This window comes from Salvelinus fontinalis, chromosome 9 (assembly GCF_029448725.1).
Source record: "Salvelinus fontinalis isolate EN_2023a chromosome 9, ASM2944872v1, whole genome shotgun sequence".
Taxonomy (NCBI): domain Eukaryota; kingdom Metazoa; phylum Chordata; class Actinopteri; order Salmoniformes; family Salmonidae; genus Salvelinus; species Salvelinus fontinalis.
Window position 1 is genome coordinate 26,517,637 of NC_074673.1, and position 16,249 is coordinate 26,533,885.

The window sequence follows — 16,249 nt, forward strand, 5'->3', positions numbered from 1 at the left end:
TGCTCACTAACACCCTAAATTAATACTAACTAACTAGCTTGCTAGATTTCCTAGCTAGATAGATAGCTAATATGTGGAAAATAAGGGAATATTTTTTTTCTGTGAGTAAATGTGTCACTAGAAGCTAGCTATCTAGCTAGTAAGTGTGAAACCATTAGCTAATGTGACTTGCTAGCCAGCAAAATAGCTGGCTGTCAACAAATGTGTCAACAAACTGTTTATGAAGATGATGTAGCTAATCTTGCATGAAGTATGCAGTTTCGTAGCAGGAAATAGCAATTTTTTAATCATGATGAAAGTAGGGTTGGGCGGTATCCAGATATTCATATCATCATACCATCCCTCTCTCATACCGGGATATACAGTATTACCGGCGTAGTACATAAGGGGGTGCCAAAAAACGCTAAACAGCCCAGTGGGCGTTTGTTACCAGAATGCTAACAAAATGAGCACAAGTAATAGCAAATTTCAATGGAGGCTGCTAGCTTCACATATGCTAAATATGCTAATGAGAGCCTATATATGCCATTTATCAGATTAAAATAAATGAAGAACGAAAATAAACGAATTGCAAAGACAGACAATCAAGCTCATAAAGTTACACATATATAGGTAGGAGCTACCGAATGTCATTTTTGGTGAGTTTGGACATTTACAAGCGAATGTGAACGAGATACATTGTGCAAATGAATAATGTTTTTATGCATGCTTGTCTGAAGGAAGAACAATACTGGCTCTGGAGCAGCATGTGTAGGATACATGGTGTGTGGAGTCTGGAGTCGCTAGGGCAACGGGCCTACATGCTCTGCTTGGAGAGAAGAACGTAGAGGAGAAAAAACGCAAGGAAATCAAGATAGGGACAGCTCCACAAATAACTTATCCAATGGGCTTTGACCTTCCAAACACGGCAGAAGGCTAACACAAAGCCCCTCCTCTCCCCTGTAACTATTCCCCAGGTCGTTGCTGTAAATGAGAATGTGTTCACAGTCAACTTAACTGGTAAAATAAAAATATAAAAAAATGATGCTGTGCCACCTTATTAATTCAGCCACTCACTTAGATTCACTAGCAAGTTAAACTTAGGGGTCGCGTTAATGCAGGACAAAAAGATAAAACGCATAACAAATATCTTGCTGCGTTTTGTAAAATACTTCTTATTGTGATTTCTGCTCGGCATCAGACTAATTTCGTGCTTCAGTTGCACTTCTCTAATCAGATGAGAATTCACAAAAGAGCATTCTATCAGCAGACCATGCTCTGACTGATATGTAGCTACTTTTCTCCGGTACTTTTACAGCCTACTATTCTTGGAAAAATGCAAGATTAACGTAAGCAAAACATTAGGAAATGTAGCTGGCTACATTCTTTCTATGGTAAACATTAGAAATATGATGGCAATGCATCGTTTTTCCAAAACATATCTTTTTCATTGTTAGCTTATTTACTTGTGTGGCTGCCAAAAAGCTTTGCACATAAGCTATGTTCTGACGAATATGTTGCATTAATGTATTTTCTGTGAAGAAAACTATAGTTGCACGTCGCTGATCACTCTATTTAAGCAAAAAAAAACACTTGACTTTCAATATAAAACTCGATCCCTGTCCATACACAGCTGGACTCACCTGCTCCTCGCACTTTCTCCCGTTGTGCTGTTTACAAACAAACATTGTTACTGGCTCAACTGTTCTGGGGAACTACGATATGCTTCATAATGTAAAATAATGTGACAGGTGAAATGAAGAACGTCGACTGCTGAAGCTTTTGACCGGTAGTGTGTGTGTATATATATATGTATATTCGGAACGTATTCAGACCCCTTCACTTTTTCCACGTTACAGCCTTATTCTAAAATGGATTAAATTGTTTTCCCCCTCATCAATCTACACACAATACCCCATGATGAAAAAGCAAAAACTGTTTTTTGTTTGCAAATGTATAAAAAATAAAATAATGAAATATGACATTTACAGAAGTATTCAGACCATTTACTCAGTTTTGTTGAAACACCTTTGGCAGTGATTACAGCCTTGAGTCTTCTTGGGTATGACGATACAAGCTTGGCACACCTGTATTTGGGGTGGCAGGTAGCCTAGTGGTTAGAGCGTTGGGCCAGTACCCGCAAGGTTGCTGGATTGAATCCCCGACCTGACAAGGTAAAAATATGTTGTTCTGCCCCTGAACAAGATAGTTAACCCACTGTTCTCCGGTAAGCCGTCATTGTAAATAAGAATTTGTTCTTAACTAACTTGTAAAATAAAAACTATTTTAAAGAATTGGGTAGTTCTCCCATTCTTCTCTGCAGATCCTTTCAAGCTATATCAGGTTGGATGGGGAGTGTTGCTGCACAGCTATTTTCAGGTCTCTTCGGAGATGTTTGATTGGTTTCAAGTCTGGGCTCTAGCTGGGCCACTCAAGGACATTCAGCGACTTGTCCCAAAGCCACTCCTGCGTTGTCTTGGCTGTGTGCTTAGGGTCGTTGTACTGTTGGAAGGTGAACCTTCACCCCAGTCTGAGGTCCTGAGCGCTCTGGAGCAGGATTTCATCAAGGATCTCTCTGTACTTTGCTTCGTTCATCTTTCCCTTCGATCCTGACTAGTCTCCCAGTCCCTGCCCCTGAAAAACATCCCCACAGCATGATGCTGCCACCACGATGCTTCACTGTAGGGATTTTATTAGCCAGGTGGTGAGCGTTGCCTGACTTCTTCCAGACGTGACACTTGGCATTCAGGCCAAAGAGTCAAATCTTGGTTTCATCAGACCATAGAATCTTGTTTCTCATGGTCTGAGAATCCTTTAGGTGCCTTTTGGCAAACCATAAGCGGGCTGTCATGTGCCTTTTACCGAGGAGTGGCTTCCGTCTGGCCACTCTACCAAACAGTTCTGATTGGTGGAGTGCTGCAGAGATGGTTGTCCTTCTGGAAGGTTATCCTATCTCCACAGAGGAACTCTGGAGCTCTGTCAGAGTGACCATCTGGTTCTTGGTCACCTCCCTGACCAAGGCCCTTCTCCCCCGATTGTTCAGTTTGGCCGGGGCGGCCAGCTCTAGAAAGTGTCTTGGTGGTTCCAAATTTCTTTGATTTAAGAATAATGGAGGCCACTGTGTTCTTGGGAACCTTCAATGCTGCAGACATTTTTTGGTACCCTTCCCCAGATCTGTGCCTCGACCCAAACATGTCTCGGGGCTCTACGGACAATTCCTTCAACCTCATGGCTTGGTTTTTGCTCTGACATGCACTGTCAACTGTGGGACCTTATATAGACAGGTGTGTGCCTTTCCAAATCATGTCCAATCAATTGAATTTACCACAGGTGGACTCCAATCAAGTCGTTGAAACATCTCAAGGATGATCAATGGAAACAGTATGCTCCTGAGCTCAATTTAGTCTCATAGCAAAGGGTCTGAGTACTTATGTAAATAAGGCATTTCTGTTTTTCAGGTTTAATAAATTTGCAAACATTTCTAAAAACCAGTTTTTGCATTGTCATTATGGGGTATTGTGTGTAGATTGCTGAGTTTTTTTTTACATTTATTTAATCCATTTTAGAATAAGACTGTAACATTACAAAATGTTGAAAAAGTGAAGGGATCTGAATACTTTCTGAATGTATGTAAGTATCCTACATGACCGAAAGTATGTAGACAGCTGCTCGTCAAACATCGTATTCCAAAATCATGGGCATGAATATGGAGTTGGTCCCCCAATTGCTGCTATAACAACATCCACTCTTCTGGGAAGGCTTTCCACTAGATGTTGGAACATTGCTGCTGGGACTTGCTTCCATTCAGCCACAAGAGCATTAGTGAGGTTGGGCACTGATGTTGGGCGATTAGGCCTGGCACGCAGCATTCCAATTCATCCCAAATGTGTTCAATGGGGTTGAGGTCAGGACTCTATGCAGGCCAGTCAAGTTCTTCCACACCGATCTCTAGAAACCATTTCTGTATCGACCTCGCTTTGTGCATTGGTGCATTGTCATGCTGAAACAGGAAAGGGTCTTTCCCAAACTGTTGCCACAAATTTGGAAGCACAGAATAGTTTAGAATGTCATTGTATGCTGTAGCGTTAAGATTCCCTTCAATGGGGCATATCCACTAACCATGAACTACTTCCCCAGACTATTATTCCTCCTCCACCAGCACTATGCATTGGGGCAGGGAAAACCCAGATTCTTCCGTCGGACTGCCAGATGGTGAAGCGTGACTCATCATTCCAGAGAACACGTTTCCACTGCTGCAGAGTCCAATGGCGAGTCCAAGCCGAAGCTTGACATTGCCCATGGTGATCTTAGGCTTGTGTGCAGCTGCTCGGCCATGGAAACCCATTTCATGAAGCTCCCGACAACAGTTATTGTGCTGACGTTGCTTCCAGAGGCAGTTTGGAACTCGGTAGTGAGTGTTGCAACCGACCGAGGACAGGCGATCTTTTCACGCTACGTGCTTCAGTGATCCCATTCTTTGAGCTTGTGTGGCCTACCAGTTAGCGTCTGTGCCGTTGTTGCTCCACTTCACAATAACAGCACTTACAGTTGAACGAGGCAGCTCTAGCAGGGCAGAAATTTGACAAACTGACATGTTGGAAAGTTGACATCCTATGACGGTGCCATGCTAAAAGTCATTGAGCTTCTCAGTAAGGCAATTCTACTGCCAGTGTTTGTCTATGGAGATTGCATGGCTGTGTGCTCAATTTTGTACACCTGTCAGCAAGGGGTGTGGCTGAAATAGCCGAATCAACTAATTTGAAGAGGTGTCCACATACTTTTGTATATAGAGTATAGTGTATGTAACTGACTACACTTTAGTTTCCCACTGTTGTGGTAAAGTTCTCTCCCCAGCCAAGAGACAAAATTTTAGTAACTAGTTTTAGTGGCGCTATTCCTACACAGACAGTCAAGTGCCTCCTTTACTGTGTAAAGGGCTCATAGTAAGTTTGAGGACGGTAAACCCAGGGAATAGGCTATTTCAGTTGTTATAGTGACTACATCTCTCTTCTGGGCACATAATTTACTGTTCCTCAAGGCATAAACTGATCTGTTCTGGTTGGCTTTACACACAACCAGCCATACTGGTGGATACAGACAGAACAACCTAATGCTTAGACGTGTGTTATAAATACCTGTACTGTCGAAGGCAATGCCCAGCTCAAATTTGTACTGGTATTTTAAGTGAACTCTCATGATTACATTTTTTCAAAGAACGCTGCATGTCAGCAGGTCAGTTGTGTGTAATGTATTGGTTGGACTTGGAAGGGTAAAATACCATAACACCGACACGTATCACATACTTAATTTAAAAGGGCTAATGTTTGATATTTTTTTCATGATGGAGATGCCGAAGCAAGCAATTCATTTTAAATGGGAACATTTTGTATATTTCATTGTACTTGCAATGAGGCACCTTCAACATCTTAAACATAACTGCAGCTTCCGGAGTGATGGGTCACACTTGACATGATGAGAAAATATGCAATTTGTACAACAAGCAATCAATGAACTCTCTCTGTACAGGAACATCTGACATCCAGATTAAATTACTCTAATCTAAAACGTGCATGATTCTATAACCGTAATCCCTAGGAATTAATGGGTTAATTTAGGTGATTCTGTTGGACTGGATTGAGAGCTGTGGTTTGTTCATCTCTATCTGTCCTCCATTGTTCTGTCTTCCTGTCTCTGTCTGAGTGTCTCTGTTCGTACATACTGCATGTCTGGGTGTGCTGTATACATATCGGGTAAGACCCTCAGACAACGGGTTGTGGATTCTGTGTGTGTGTGAATAATGTTTTTTCTCCGATGGTCTGTATGCCCACCCTCACTGTAGTAGTATCACTGTAAACAAGGCAAATATTGAAGCCTGAATTATGTATTGAACTATAAAAAGTTTAAAATAAAATATATGTTTTATTTAAAAAAGTTGTTTTCATTCTATTTGTACTTATTCTGTCATTTTATCTAACATCTCTCATTAATTTAGACATTTAAGGATTCCTTGGCTGCCATCAGGCTGCCATGGCCAATGCACAAGTCTTAGTTCCGTCTCGTATCGTTTCCGGTAGGACCAATAATAGAGTAGCAAACCATTTCTGACAAACATCCGTAGTGCAGACCTGTGATCGCGTCGTATCTTGGAGGTGTGAATGAGGTCTCTGCTGAGTTTTAACAGACCTACCGGCTTTAGTTGGATGACTTCTTTAAAACTTCGTCTTGCACGGTCAAATTTTCTTCGCTCTGGTATTGTCGTCGTGGTTAGATACTTCTCGGCTGTTGTTATGGACGACATGGGTCTGGCGGTCAGTCGTTCACCGCTCGAGCGCCTCGAATTTGACAATGTCGCACTCAAGAAACTTCCACTGGATACATCAGAAGAACCTGGTCCGCGAAGGGTGACAGGAGCCTGTTTCTCTCGAGTAAAACCACAGCCCGTGGTCAAGCCCAGATTTGTGGCCGTCTCAAATGATGCTTTAGCTTTGCTTGGGCTGAACGCCATGGAGGTTCTGAACGACCCACTGGGTCCAGAGTACCTGAGCGGCTCCAAAGTAATGCCAGGGTCCGAGCCTGCAGCGCACTGCTACTGCGGTCACCAGTTCGGGTCATTCGCCGGACAGCTGGGGGACGGGGCGGCCTGCTATCTTGGTGAACTAAAAACTCCAGCAAACCAGTGCCCCGAGCTTCTGCGAGAGAACCCCAGTGGCCGGTGGGAGATTCAGGTCAAAGGAGCTGGACTGACGCCCTACTCCAGGTTGGATAGTATTGCATAAGCATGACTAGACAGTTCCAAAAATTATTTAGCTAATGAATCTGTTTCCTCAGTCAAATTCATCAGTTTAAATACAGTTGACTATCATTGTAACTTAGCCTATGAAAATGTGCTAATGTTGTTGAATACATCTCTATCATATTTTGTCTTCTATTCCCAGACAAGCGGATGGGCGTAAGGTGCTGCGCTCCAGCATCAGGGAGTTTCTCTGCAGCGAAGCAGTGTTTGCTCTCGGGGTGCCCACCACGAGGGCGGGGTCGCTGGTGACCTCTGACAGCAAGGTGGTACGGGATGTGTATTACAGTGGGAACCCCCGCAAAGAGAGGTGCTCTGTGGTCCTCCGCATCGCACCCACCTTCATCAGGTGCGTAGCCTATCACATGTTCTCAGTCTCACAGTTATGGCAAATGACTTTAAGGAACAATACTAAAACGTGTCACTCTGATCATTGTGTTTGCGTGCGTGCAGGTTTGGGTCCTTTGAGATCTTCAAGGCGACTGATGAGAACACAGGCCGCCAGGGCCCTAGCTACGGCCATGATGCGATCAGAGGTCAGATGATAGATTATGTCATAGAGACCTTCTACCCAGAGATCCAGCAGAACCACACTGACAGAGTGGAGAGGAATGTGGCATTTTTCAGAGAGGTATAGTATAAACACCACTAGATTCAGTGAAGCATCCATGATTCATTATGTTAAAGTGTACAGTAATGCTCTTAGGCTTTATGAACTTGAAGGATATCCTTTTATGTCCTTCATGAAAGTAAACTAATTTAACTCAAAGCAGACTGTAGGCCTACATTTGAGCGCTCTCTATCCTTGACCTTTTTGTCATGGATCCAAGAACACTGCTATCCTCTTATCCTGTTAATCTGCTGTCGATAAGATGTTGAAGAAATACAGTGAGTGTGACACTGTCTTAGCACACTGTGCTATTAATGAATTGTCTCATGAAAAATATTATTTGACCACCACAGCACAGTATATAATCCCTAAATATGTATTGCCTATCCCAGCACCTAAGCAAGAGATACATTTAAAGTTTAAACTACTAGATCCAAGTAATCTCCTCTTCCTTCTGTTCTGACACTGGTGCATATTTGTGTGTGTGTGTTTGTCCCTGACTGGTAGGTGATGCTACGTACAGCTCGGCTGGTGGCCCAGTGGCAGTGTGTGGGTTTCTGCCATGGAGTCCTCAACACAGACAACATGAGCATTCTGGGACTCACAATAGACTATGGCCCCTATGGCTTCATGGACAGGTATGTCATACAGTACTCAGCAGCAGTCCATCTCTTCCACAGCAGTAGCCTTGACTAGCATGGATGGCTGACCTGCTTTATTTTATTTTTATTATTGTCATCTTCAAACTTCAACTTCACTTTTAATGTACTTGTTACTGAATCCAAACAAGGGTCTGGCTTAACACTGCCTAATTCCCCCTCTATCTTGTCTGCAGGTTTGATCCTGACTTCATCTGCAATGCCTCAGACAACTCAGGCCGCTATTCCTATCAGGCCCAACCGGCTATCTGCCGCTGGAACCTGGCTCGCCTGGCTGAAGCCCTGGACCCAGAGCTGCCCCCAGGCCGGGCAGAGGCTGTTCTGGACGAGTACCTGCCCCTCTACAACACCTTCTACCTGGGCAACATGAGGAAGAAGCTGGGCCTGCTGAGGAGGGAAGAACCGGAAGACGAGATGCTCATCACTGAGCTGCTGCAGACCATGCATAACACAGGTAGGGAGAGAGAGAGACATACTCACCGGACAGTTTATTAGGTACATCCATCTACACTGAACAAAAACACATCGCCTGTTTCTTGAGCTGAAATAAAAGGTCCTAGAAGTGTTCCATATGCACGAAAAGCTTATTTCTCTCCAACTTTGTGTACAAATTTGTATACATCCCTGTTGGTGAGCATTTCTCATTTGGCAAGATAATCCATCCACCTGACAGGTGTGGCATAGGAAGAAGCTGATTAAACAGTATGATCATTACACGGGTGCTCCTTGTGCTGGGGACAATAAAAGTCCACTCTAAAATGTGCAGTTTTGTCACACAGCACAATGCCACAGATGTCTAATGTTTTGAAGGAGCATGCAATTGGCATGCTGACTGCAGGAATGTTCACCAGAGCTGTTGCCAGATAATTTTAATGTTAATTTCTCTATCATAAGCCACCTCCAACGTTGTTTAAGAGAATTTGTCAGTACGTCCAACCGGCCTCATATCGCAGACCACGTTTAACCATGCCAGACCAGGACCTCCACATCTGGCTTCTTAACCTGCGGAATCGTCTGAGACCAGTCACTGGACAGCTGATGAAACTGTGGGTTTGCACAACCAAAGAATTTCTATACGATTTGTCAGAAACCATCTCAGGGAAGCTCATTTGCGTGCTCGTCATCCTCACTAGTGTAAATGCTCACCTTCGATGGCCACTGGCACGCTGGAGAAGTGTGCTCTTCACGGATTAATCCCGGTTTCAACTGTACTAGGCAGATGGCAGACGGTGTCATTTGGGCAAGCAGTTTGCTGATGTCAATTTTGTGAACAGTGTCCCGTGGTGGTGGGGTTATGGTATGGGCAGGCATAAGCTACTGACAACGAACACAGTTGCATTTTATCGATTGCAATTGGACTGCACATAATTACTGTGACGAGATCCTGATTACTGTGACGAGATCCTGATGAATGGCATTGTCGTGCCATTCATCTGCCGCCATCACCTTATGTTTCAGCATGATAATGCACGTCCCCATGTCGCAAAGATCTGTACATAATTCCTGGAAGCTGAAAATGTCCCAGTTCTTCCATGGCCTGGATACTCACCAAACATGTCACCCTTTGAGCATGTTTTGGATGCTCTGGATCTATGTGTGCGGCAGCGTGTTCCGGTTCCCACCAATATCCAGCAACTTCCCACAGTCATTGAAGAGGAGTGGAACAATATTCCGCAGGCCACGATCAACTCTATGCGAAGGAGATGTCACGCTTCATGAGGCTAATGGTGATCACACCAGATACTGACTGGTTTTCTGATCCACACCCCTACTTTTTTTTTTTTTTTTAGGTATCTGTGCCCAACAGATTAATATCTTTATTCCCAGTCGTGAAATCTACAGATGAGGGTCTAATGAATTAACTGATGTACAGTAACTCAGTAAAATCTTAGAAATTGTTACATGTTTTATTTTTGTTCAGTGTAGTACCGGGTCAGACCCTCCTTTGCCTCCAGAACAGTTTTTTGTTTGTAACACCATTCTCTTTAACCCTAGACACTTGTGCGTGAAAAGCCCAGGACGGTGGCCGTTTCTGAAATACTGGGTCTGGCGCGCTTGGCACCGACGATCGTACCACGCTCAAAGTTGCTTAGGTCACTCGTTTTGCCCATTCTAACGCTCAATCGAACTGTAACCGAATGCCTGTCTGCCTGTTTTATATAACAAGCCACGGCGATCCATTTTCGTGAACGGGGTGGTGTACCTAATAAACTGGCTGGTGAGTGTACATAACAAAGCTATGGGGAATGAGGGACAAACAACTGAGGGGTGTGCCGCAGAACACTCAGCACTGATGCATAGAAAGATGATTCACGGTCACATCATTCACAAAGAAAACATGTTGCCAGTAGAAGACAGCTATGACACTGACTAAGCATGACTGATTTAATCTCTGATCCTTCTCTTTCTGGACACTAGGAGCAGACTTCACCAACACATTCCGCTGTCTGAGCCAGATCCCCTGCCCCACTGAGGGAGATGGGGAAGCAGAGGAAGGAGTCATCAAAATGGCCAAAGACCTCCTCCTGGAGCAGTGTGCCTCTCTGGAGGAGCTCAAGGCTGCCAACAAGCCCAGCATGGACCCACGGTGAGAGAATATATTGACATGAGCAATGAGAACACAGGTAATGGTTTGTTGGAAGCTTCTTGGTCTTGGGTCATTGAAGCTGTAGTAGAGCTTTGGAATTTGGTCAATAATACAGTAGTGGACATAGTCCATTGGATGGACATGATCCTCTGACTCAAGTTTGTCTATTATAGTCCTTCATCTCTTTCCCCTTCCTCTGCCTCTCCCTTCTACTAGTTTTTTTTTTATGATCACATTTTTTGACATTTTTTATTAAGACACCACTCTCCCTTCACCCTTCAGTGAGTTGGCCATGCTGCTGCAGTTGGCCCAGAGCAACCCGTCCCTGTTCCAGATGATATCAGACCGGAGGACGGTGGCCATGCAGCTGGAGAAGCTGGGCAGGCTGAAGGAGCTGCTTGAGGCTGATGAGTTAGAGGTCAAGGCCAAGCACAGGGAGGACTGGGCCACCTGGATCACCTCATACAGGCAAGTGCTTGTATTTTTAAAGCATCTCAGAAAAAGTCCTAGGAATCCTGTTAACCTGTTTTACGACAACAAAAACTCCCAGCTCAGGGTAGGGTTTAGAATCTTGCTAAGACACTGCTCACACAAACTCTGAGCCAGAAGTAAAAATCAACTCACAAAAGTTTTCAGCTAGTAATCACAACAGTTTGAGGTACCGCAAAGGAAAGATAGTGATGACACTCATTGACATTGTTACAAATGATTGGAAATAACCAATCGCGATGAGGCATGCCAGCTGTGAACGCTATAGCACGCTTCAGACAACCACTGTGAATGTGACTGTACATCAAATGTTGCCATGGTTAAATGTTTGATATAATTTTGGCCTGACATCACTTTGCCTACTCTTAATTGTTGCCGATGTGATTGCACTGAATCATACAGTATGATGGTTTTTGAAGAGGAATTTCGATAATATTACTGCTATATCAACACACTCGTCACTCCCGTTCAACTTTAAATCGCTTTGGCACAGTAGGCATCAAGTTACTTGACAATAATGTTGCAGAAAATGTTTGAAAGGTTTATAATTTTCACCGAACACAATCAAAGTTAAAATAGGGCCTAGATGCTTTCAATTGCCTAAGTTATAGGCATTTAGGAATATATTTTTAATTATGTGATATTGCTCTCCCAAGGGATAACTTTAAATAACATAATATAGGTTGATTTAAATAATGTATTAGTCTAGTGGTTCTAAGTATTTAGGCATATGATCATGTCAAATCATTCTCAAAAGATCCTATTGCATGTAGGCCTAGATTGTTTATAGGTTGAGCATATCGAATTATCAAACATTATTTTAACAACTCTGAAGCAATTGCCTGTCTATGGTGCAGGAACCACTGACTCGCTGCCTTTTTCTATTATCAAAACACCTGCTGGTAACTCCTTAACAGGTTAGGACGCCTCATGAGGTCTCCTTAAAATCTTTCGACTAGGTGGGACTCTTATGACTAAAGAGGCTTCATGCATAGCTTTTATTTTTACCCATAAGATTAGGGGTAAAATGTCTCTTCTCAATAGTTACAACTAATTCTCTACTCTGCGACGCTTTGTGGATACAGCCCCAGGTCTTCCTGTCTTAATCAATATGATCCAAAAGGCAAAACTGATCCTAGATCAGCACTCCTATTCTACGCAGTTTTCCGTTGCAAAGCATTTTTCTCGGGTGTGCCCTAATGAATCTAATTCTGTGTTGTGACTGGTGCAGGGAGCGTCTGGCTAGGGAGGTCGAGGGCCAAAATGACATCCAGGCACTGCAGGAGGAGAGAGTGAAGGTGATGGATGGCACCAACCCACGATATGTCCTCAGGAACTACATTGCCCAGAATGCAATAGAGGCAGCCGAGAACGGAGACTTCAGTGAGGTCAGTCTCCGATCAAGCAACGATGTCACTAGAACAGTAGGATTCTCAAAAGGAAGGAAAAAACATGATGTCTCTGCCTTTACTTGCTTCTCTGGATTTCCCTCTCATGGTTTGATCTTTCTCCCATCTCTCTGTGTCCTAGGTCCAGCGTGTGTTGAAGGTTCTGGAAAAGCCTTTCTCTACCCAGCTTGGTCTGGAGCAGCTGAGCTGGCTGGGCCGGGGGGGGGTGGAGGGGCAGAGGAATGAGGGTGGAGAGGAAGAAGAGGAGGAGGAGGGGGCACAGCAGGGGGCAGAAGCAGCATCCTCCCGGATGCATGTTCCCTATGACAGCAAGCCCCCGGTTTGGGCCAATGAAATCTGTGTCACCTGATCTTCGTAGTCCCTTCCCTGACAGTCAACCCACCTAAAGTTACAAGCGAGTCACTCAGTATTTTCTTCACCTCTGTTTACCTTTACCTCTCCACTCTCTCGCTTTACTTGGGTGGGTAATGTCAAGGAAAGTACATTTATGAGTTAAGATGCTACTATGTCAATCAGTCAGTCTATAGAGGAGAGGATGTGTTAAGAGTTTTAGCAAATTTCAGAGTACAACCCCAGAAATTTGAAATCACACCTTTGATCCAAGTGATAATTACATTTATGGAAATATCACGTCTTTATTAGATCTATACTCTTAATACAGATACAGATCCCGCTCTGTAGATCTGCGTAGCCTATTAGCTGTCTGGTTATGAATGACGGCCCAGACGTCCAGTCCTACAGTGACCCGTCTGAGTCTGAGACTAGGAGTATCACCTCAATATACCAAATATCATGTGTGTGTAATGTGTCTGTATGCGTGTGAAAAGGAATGATTGTATATGACGATTTACATATCCTCTGAATCGTACAGAATGGTTCACGTATGAGACTGACTGAGCCGCAAATGACTTAGCGCACAAGTATAACATAATTACCAACATTTACACTACCGGTCAAAAGTTTTAGAACACCTACTCATTCTCATTTGCATATTAAATCATAAAATATATGTATATTTCCCATGGTTTTCTTGGTTGACAATAGCAGTTTGGAAGCTTCCTGGAAAATGTAGGCAATACATAGAAAGTTATCATGACCTACTACAATATTGTGGTGTTCTATTTGTGCAATGAAGCACTAAGTGGTCAGTATTATGGCTGCTATGACATATATACACTACCGGTAAAAAGTTTTAGAGCACCTTCTCATTCAAGAGTTTTTATTTTGACTTTTCTACATTGTAGAATAATAGTGAAGACATCAAAACTGAAATAAAACATATGGAATCATGTAGTAACCAAATAATTGTTGAATGAATCAAAATATACTTTATATTTGAGATTCTTCAAATAGCCACCCTTTGCCTTGATGACAGCTTTGCACACTTGGCATTCTCTCAACCAGCTTCACCTGGAATGCATTTCCAACAGTCTTGAAGGAGTTCTCACATGCTGAGCACTTGTTGGATGCTTTTCCTTCACTGTGCAATCTGACTCATCCCAAACATATCAATTTGGTTGAGGTCGGGGGATTGTGGAGGCCAGGTCATCTGACGCAGCACTCAATCACTCTCCTTTTTGGTAAAATAGTCCTTACACAGGCTGGAGGTGTGTTCGGTCATTGTCCTGTTGAAAAACAAATAATAGTCCCACTAAGCCCAAATGAGATGGGATGGCGTATCGCTGTGGTAGGCATGCTGGTTAAATGTGCCTTGAGTTCTAAATAAATCACAGACAGTGTCACCAGTAAAGCACCTCCACGCCATAACTCCTCCATGCTTTACATTGGGAAATGCATATGTGGAGATCATCTGTTCATTCACACCACATCTCACAAAGACACAGCGGTTGGAACTTTGGACTCCAGACCAAAGGACAAATTTGCACCAGTCTAATGTCCATTGCTCGAGTTTCTTGGCCCAAGCAAGTCTCTTCTTATTGTTGTCCTTTTAGTAGTGGTTTCTTTGCAGCAATTTGACCATGAAGGCCTGATCCACACAGTCTCTGAACAGTTGATGTTGAGATGTGTCTTTTACTTGAACTCTGTGAAGCATTTAGTTGGGCTGCAATTTCCGAGGCTGGTAACTCTAATGAACTTATCCTCTGCAGCAGAGGTAACTGGGTCTTCAATTCCTGTGGCGGTCCTCATGAGAGCCAGTTTCATGATAGAGCTTGATGGTTTTTGCGACTGCACTTGAAAAAACTTTCGAAGTTCTTAACATTTTCCGTATTGACTGACCTTCATTTCTTAAAGTAATGATGGACTGTCGTTTCTCTTTGCCTATTTGAGCTGTTCTTGGGCTATGTTCTGTATACCCCCCTTGTCACAACAACTGATTGGCTCAAACGCATTAAAAAGGAAAGAAATTCCACTATTTAACTTTTAACAAGGCACACCTGTTAATTGAAATGCATTCCAGGTGACTACCTCGAAGCTGGTTGAGAGAATGCCAAGAGTGTGTAAAGCTGTCATCAAGGCAAAGGGTGGCTATTTGAAGAATCTCAAATATATTTTGATTTGTTTAACACTTTTTTGGTTACTACATGATTTCATATGTGTTATTTCATAGTTTTGATGTCTTCACTATTATTCTACAATGTAGAAAATAGTCAAAATAAAGAAAAACCCTTGAATGAGAAGGTGTTGTAAAACATTTTACCACTTAGTGCTTCATTGCACAAATAGAACACCACAACATTGTTGTAGGTCATGATAACATGCCTACATTTTCCAGGAAGCTTCAAAACATTTGTGGAATTTGCTTTTGTGGCTTGTTCCTTGGTCACTTGAATTTCTTTAACTTTTGATATGTTATGGCTCAAAGTTTAGCTGTTCATAATATTGAAAAGCCATTCCATTAAAATTATATTTTTGGAATTTGGAAGGTTTTACTCTGAGGTAAAAAGGAAAACTGTGTGCACTACTCAAACGGCTTGTCTTCTCTTGGGCAGGGCTCAAGTCTGTTAATATTGATCCGTTGGAGCTTTTCTCTCAAAAGAAAGGAAAAAATATTGATTATAATAGAACAGACTGACCTAAAGTTATAATCCCTCACAAAAACCAATGAGATTCTTACATTATCGTTTTTATTTCTTTGTTATTAAAGTAGATATGATATTCAATATATTCTCTTGAGAGCTTCCTCTATATGTGAATTGTAGTCAGTAAACTTCAACAAAAATCTATATTGGCTGTTGTCACTTTATGCACACCCATGCATAGGCCTACATATGCACAACAGTATAGTCTACATTGATTTATATTGCAGCTTGTCTCTTCATGTTTAGATTATATAATGTTGCATGTGAATTATTGATGTTGCTCATGTTGAACAGTAAATACTAGAGCCTGCCACACCTACCATAAAATATATTTTCTTTGTTTCTTTGCAGAAATGTTCAGAAAAAAGATTTGAATCAATTTTATTTAACTGTTCAAGATATGCTGTTTCTTTCTCCCAAACATGTTGGACAAGTTTGTGCAGTGTATCCTGGTATTGTGTATCTTATGTCTGTTCCTCAGGCCTACACACAACTTTGCGAGTCTCTCCAACCAACCTTGGCGCTGTGGGAGGAATGTCTGTACCCTTGTGGACTCCTCAATGCACATGTCCCAGCAAGCCCTGAATACACTACACTGTACAATACAATACACTACACACACCTCAACATGGCCAATGCAGAAAGACATATAAAGAGCAGAAACATCAAACAGGCCTGTAAAGAT

General features: G+C 42.7%; 1 protein-coding gene across 1 annotated transcript; it reads left to right on the forward strand.

The window, feature by feature from the left end:
• Positions 1-3,863: 3,863 nt before the first annotated feature.
• Positions 3,864-15,708, forward strand: selenoo1 (selenoprotein O1). Its single transcript, XM_055933905.1, has 9 exons — positions 3,864-6,736; positions 6,915-7,118; positions 7,223-7,400; positions 7,887-8,017; positions 8,215-8,492; positions 10,457-10,625; positions 10,908-11,097; positions 12,350-12,502; positions 12,645-15,708. Exons 1-9 carry the CDS (start codon positions 6,135-6,137, stop codon positions 12,879-12,881), a joined length of 2,142 nt encoding a protein of 713 aa, XP_055789880.1. The 5' UTR covers positions 3,864-6,134; the 3' UTR covers positions 12,882-15,708.
• Positions 15,709-16,249: the final 541 nt, after the last annotated feature.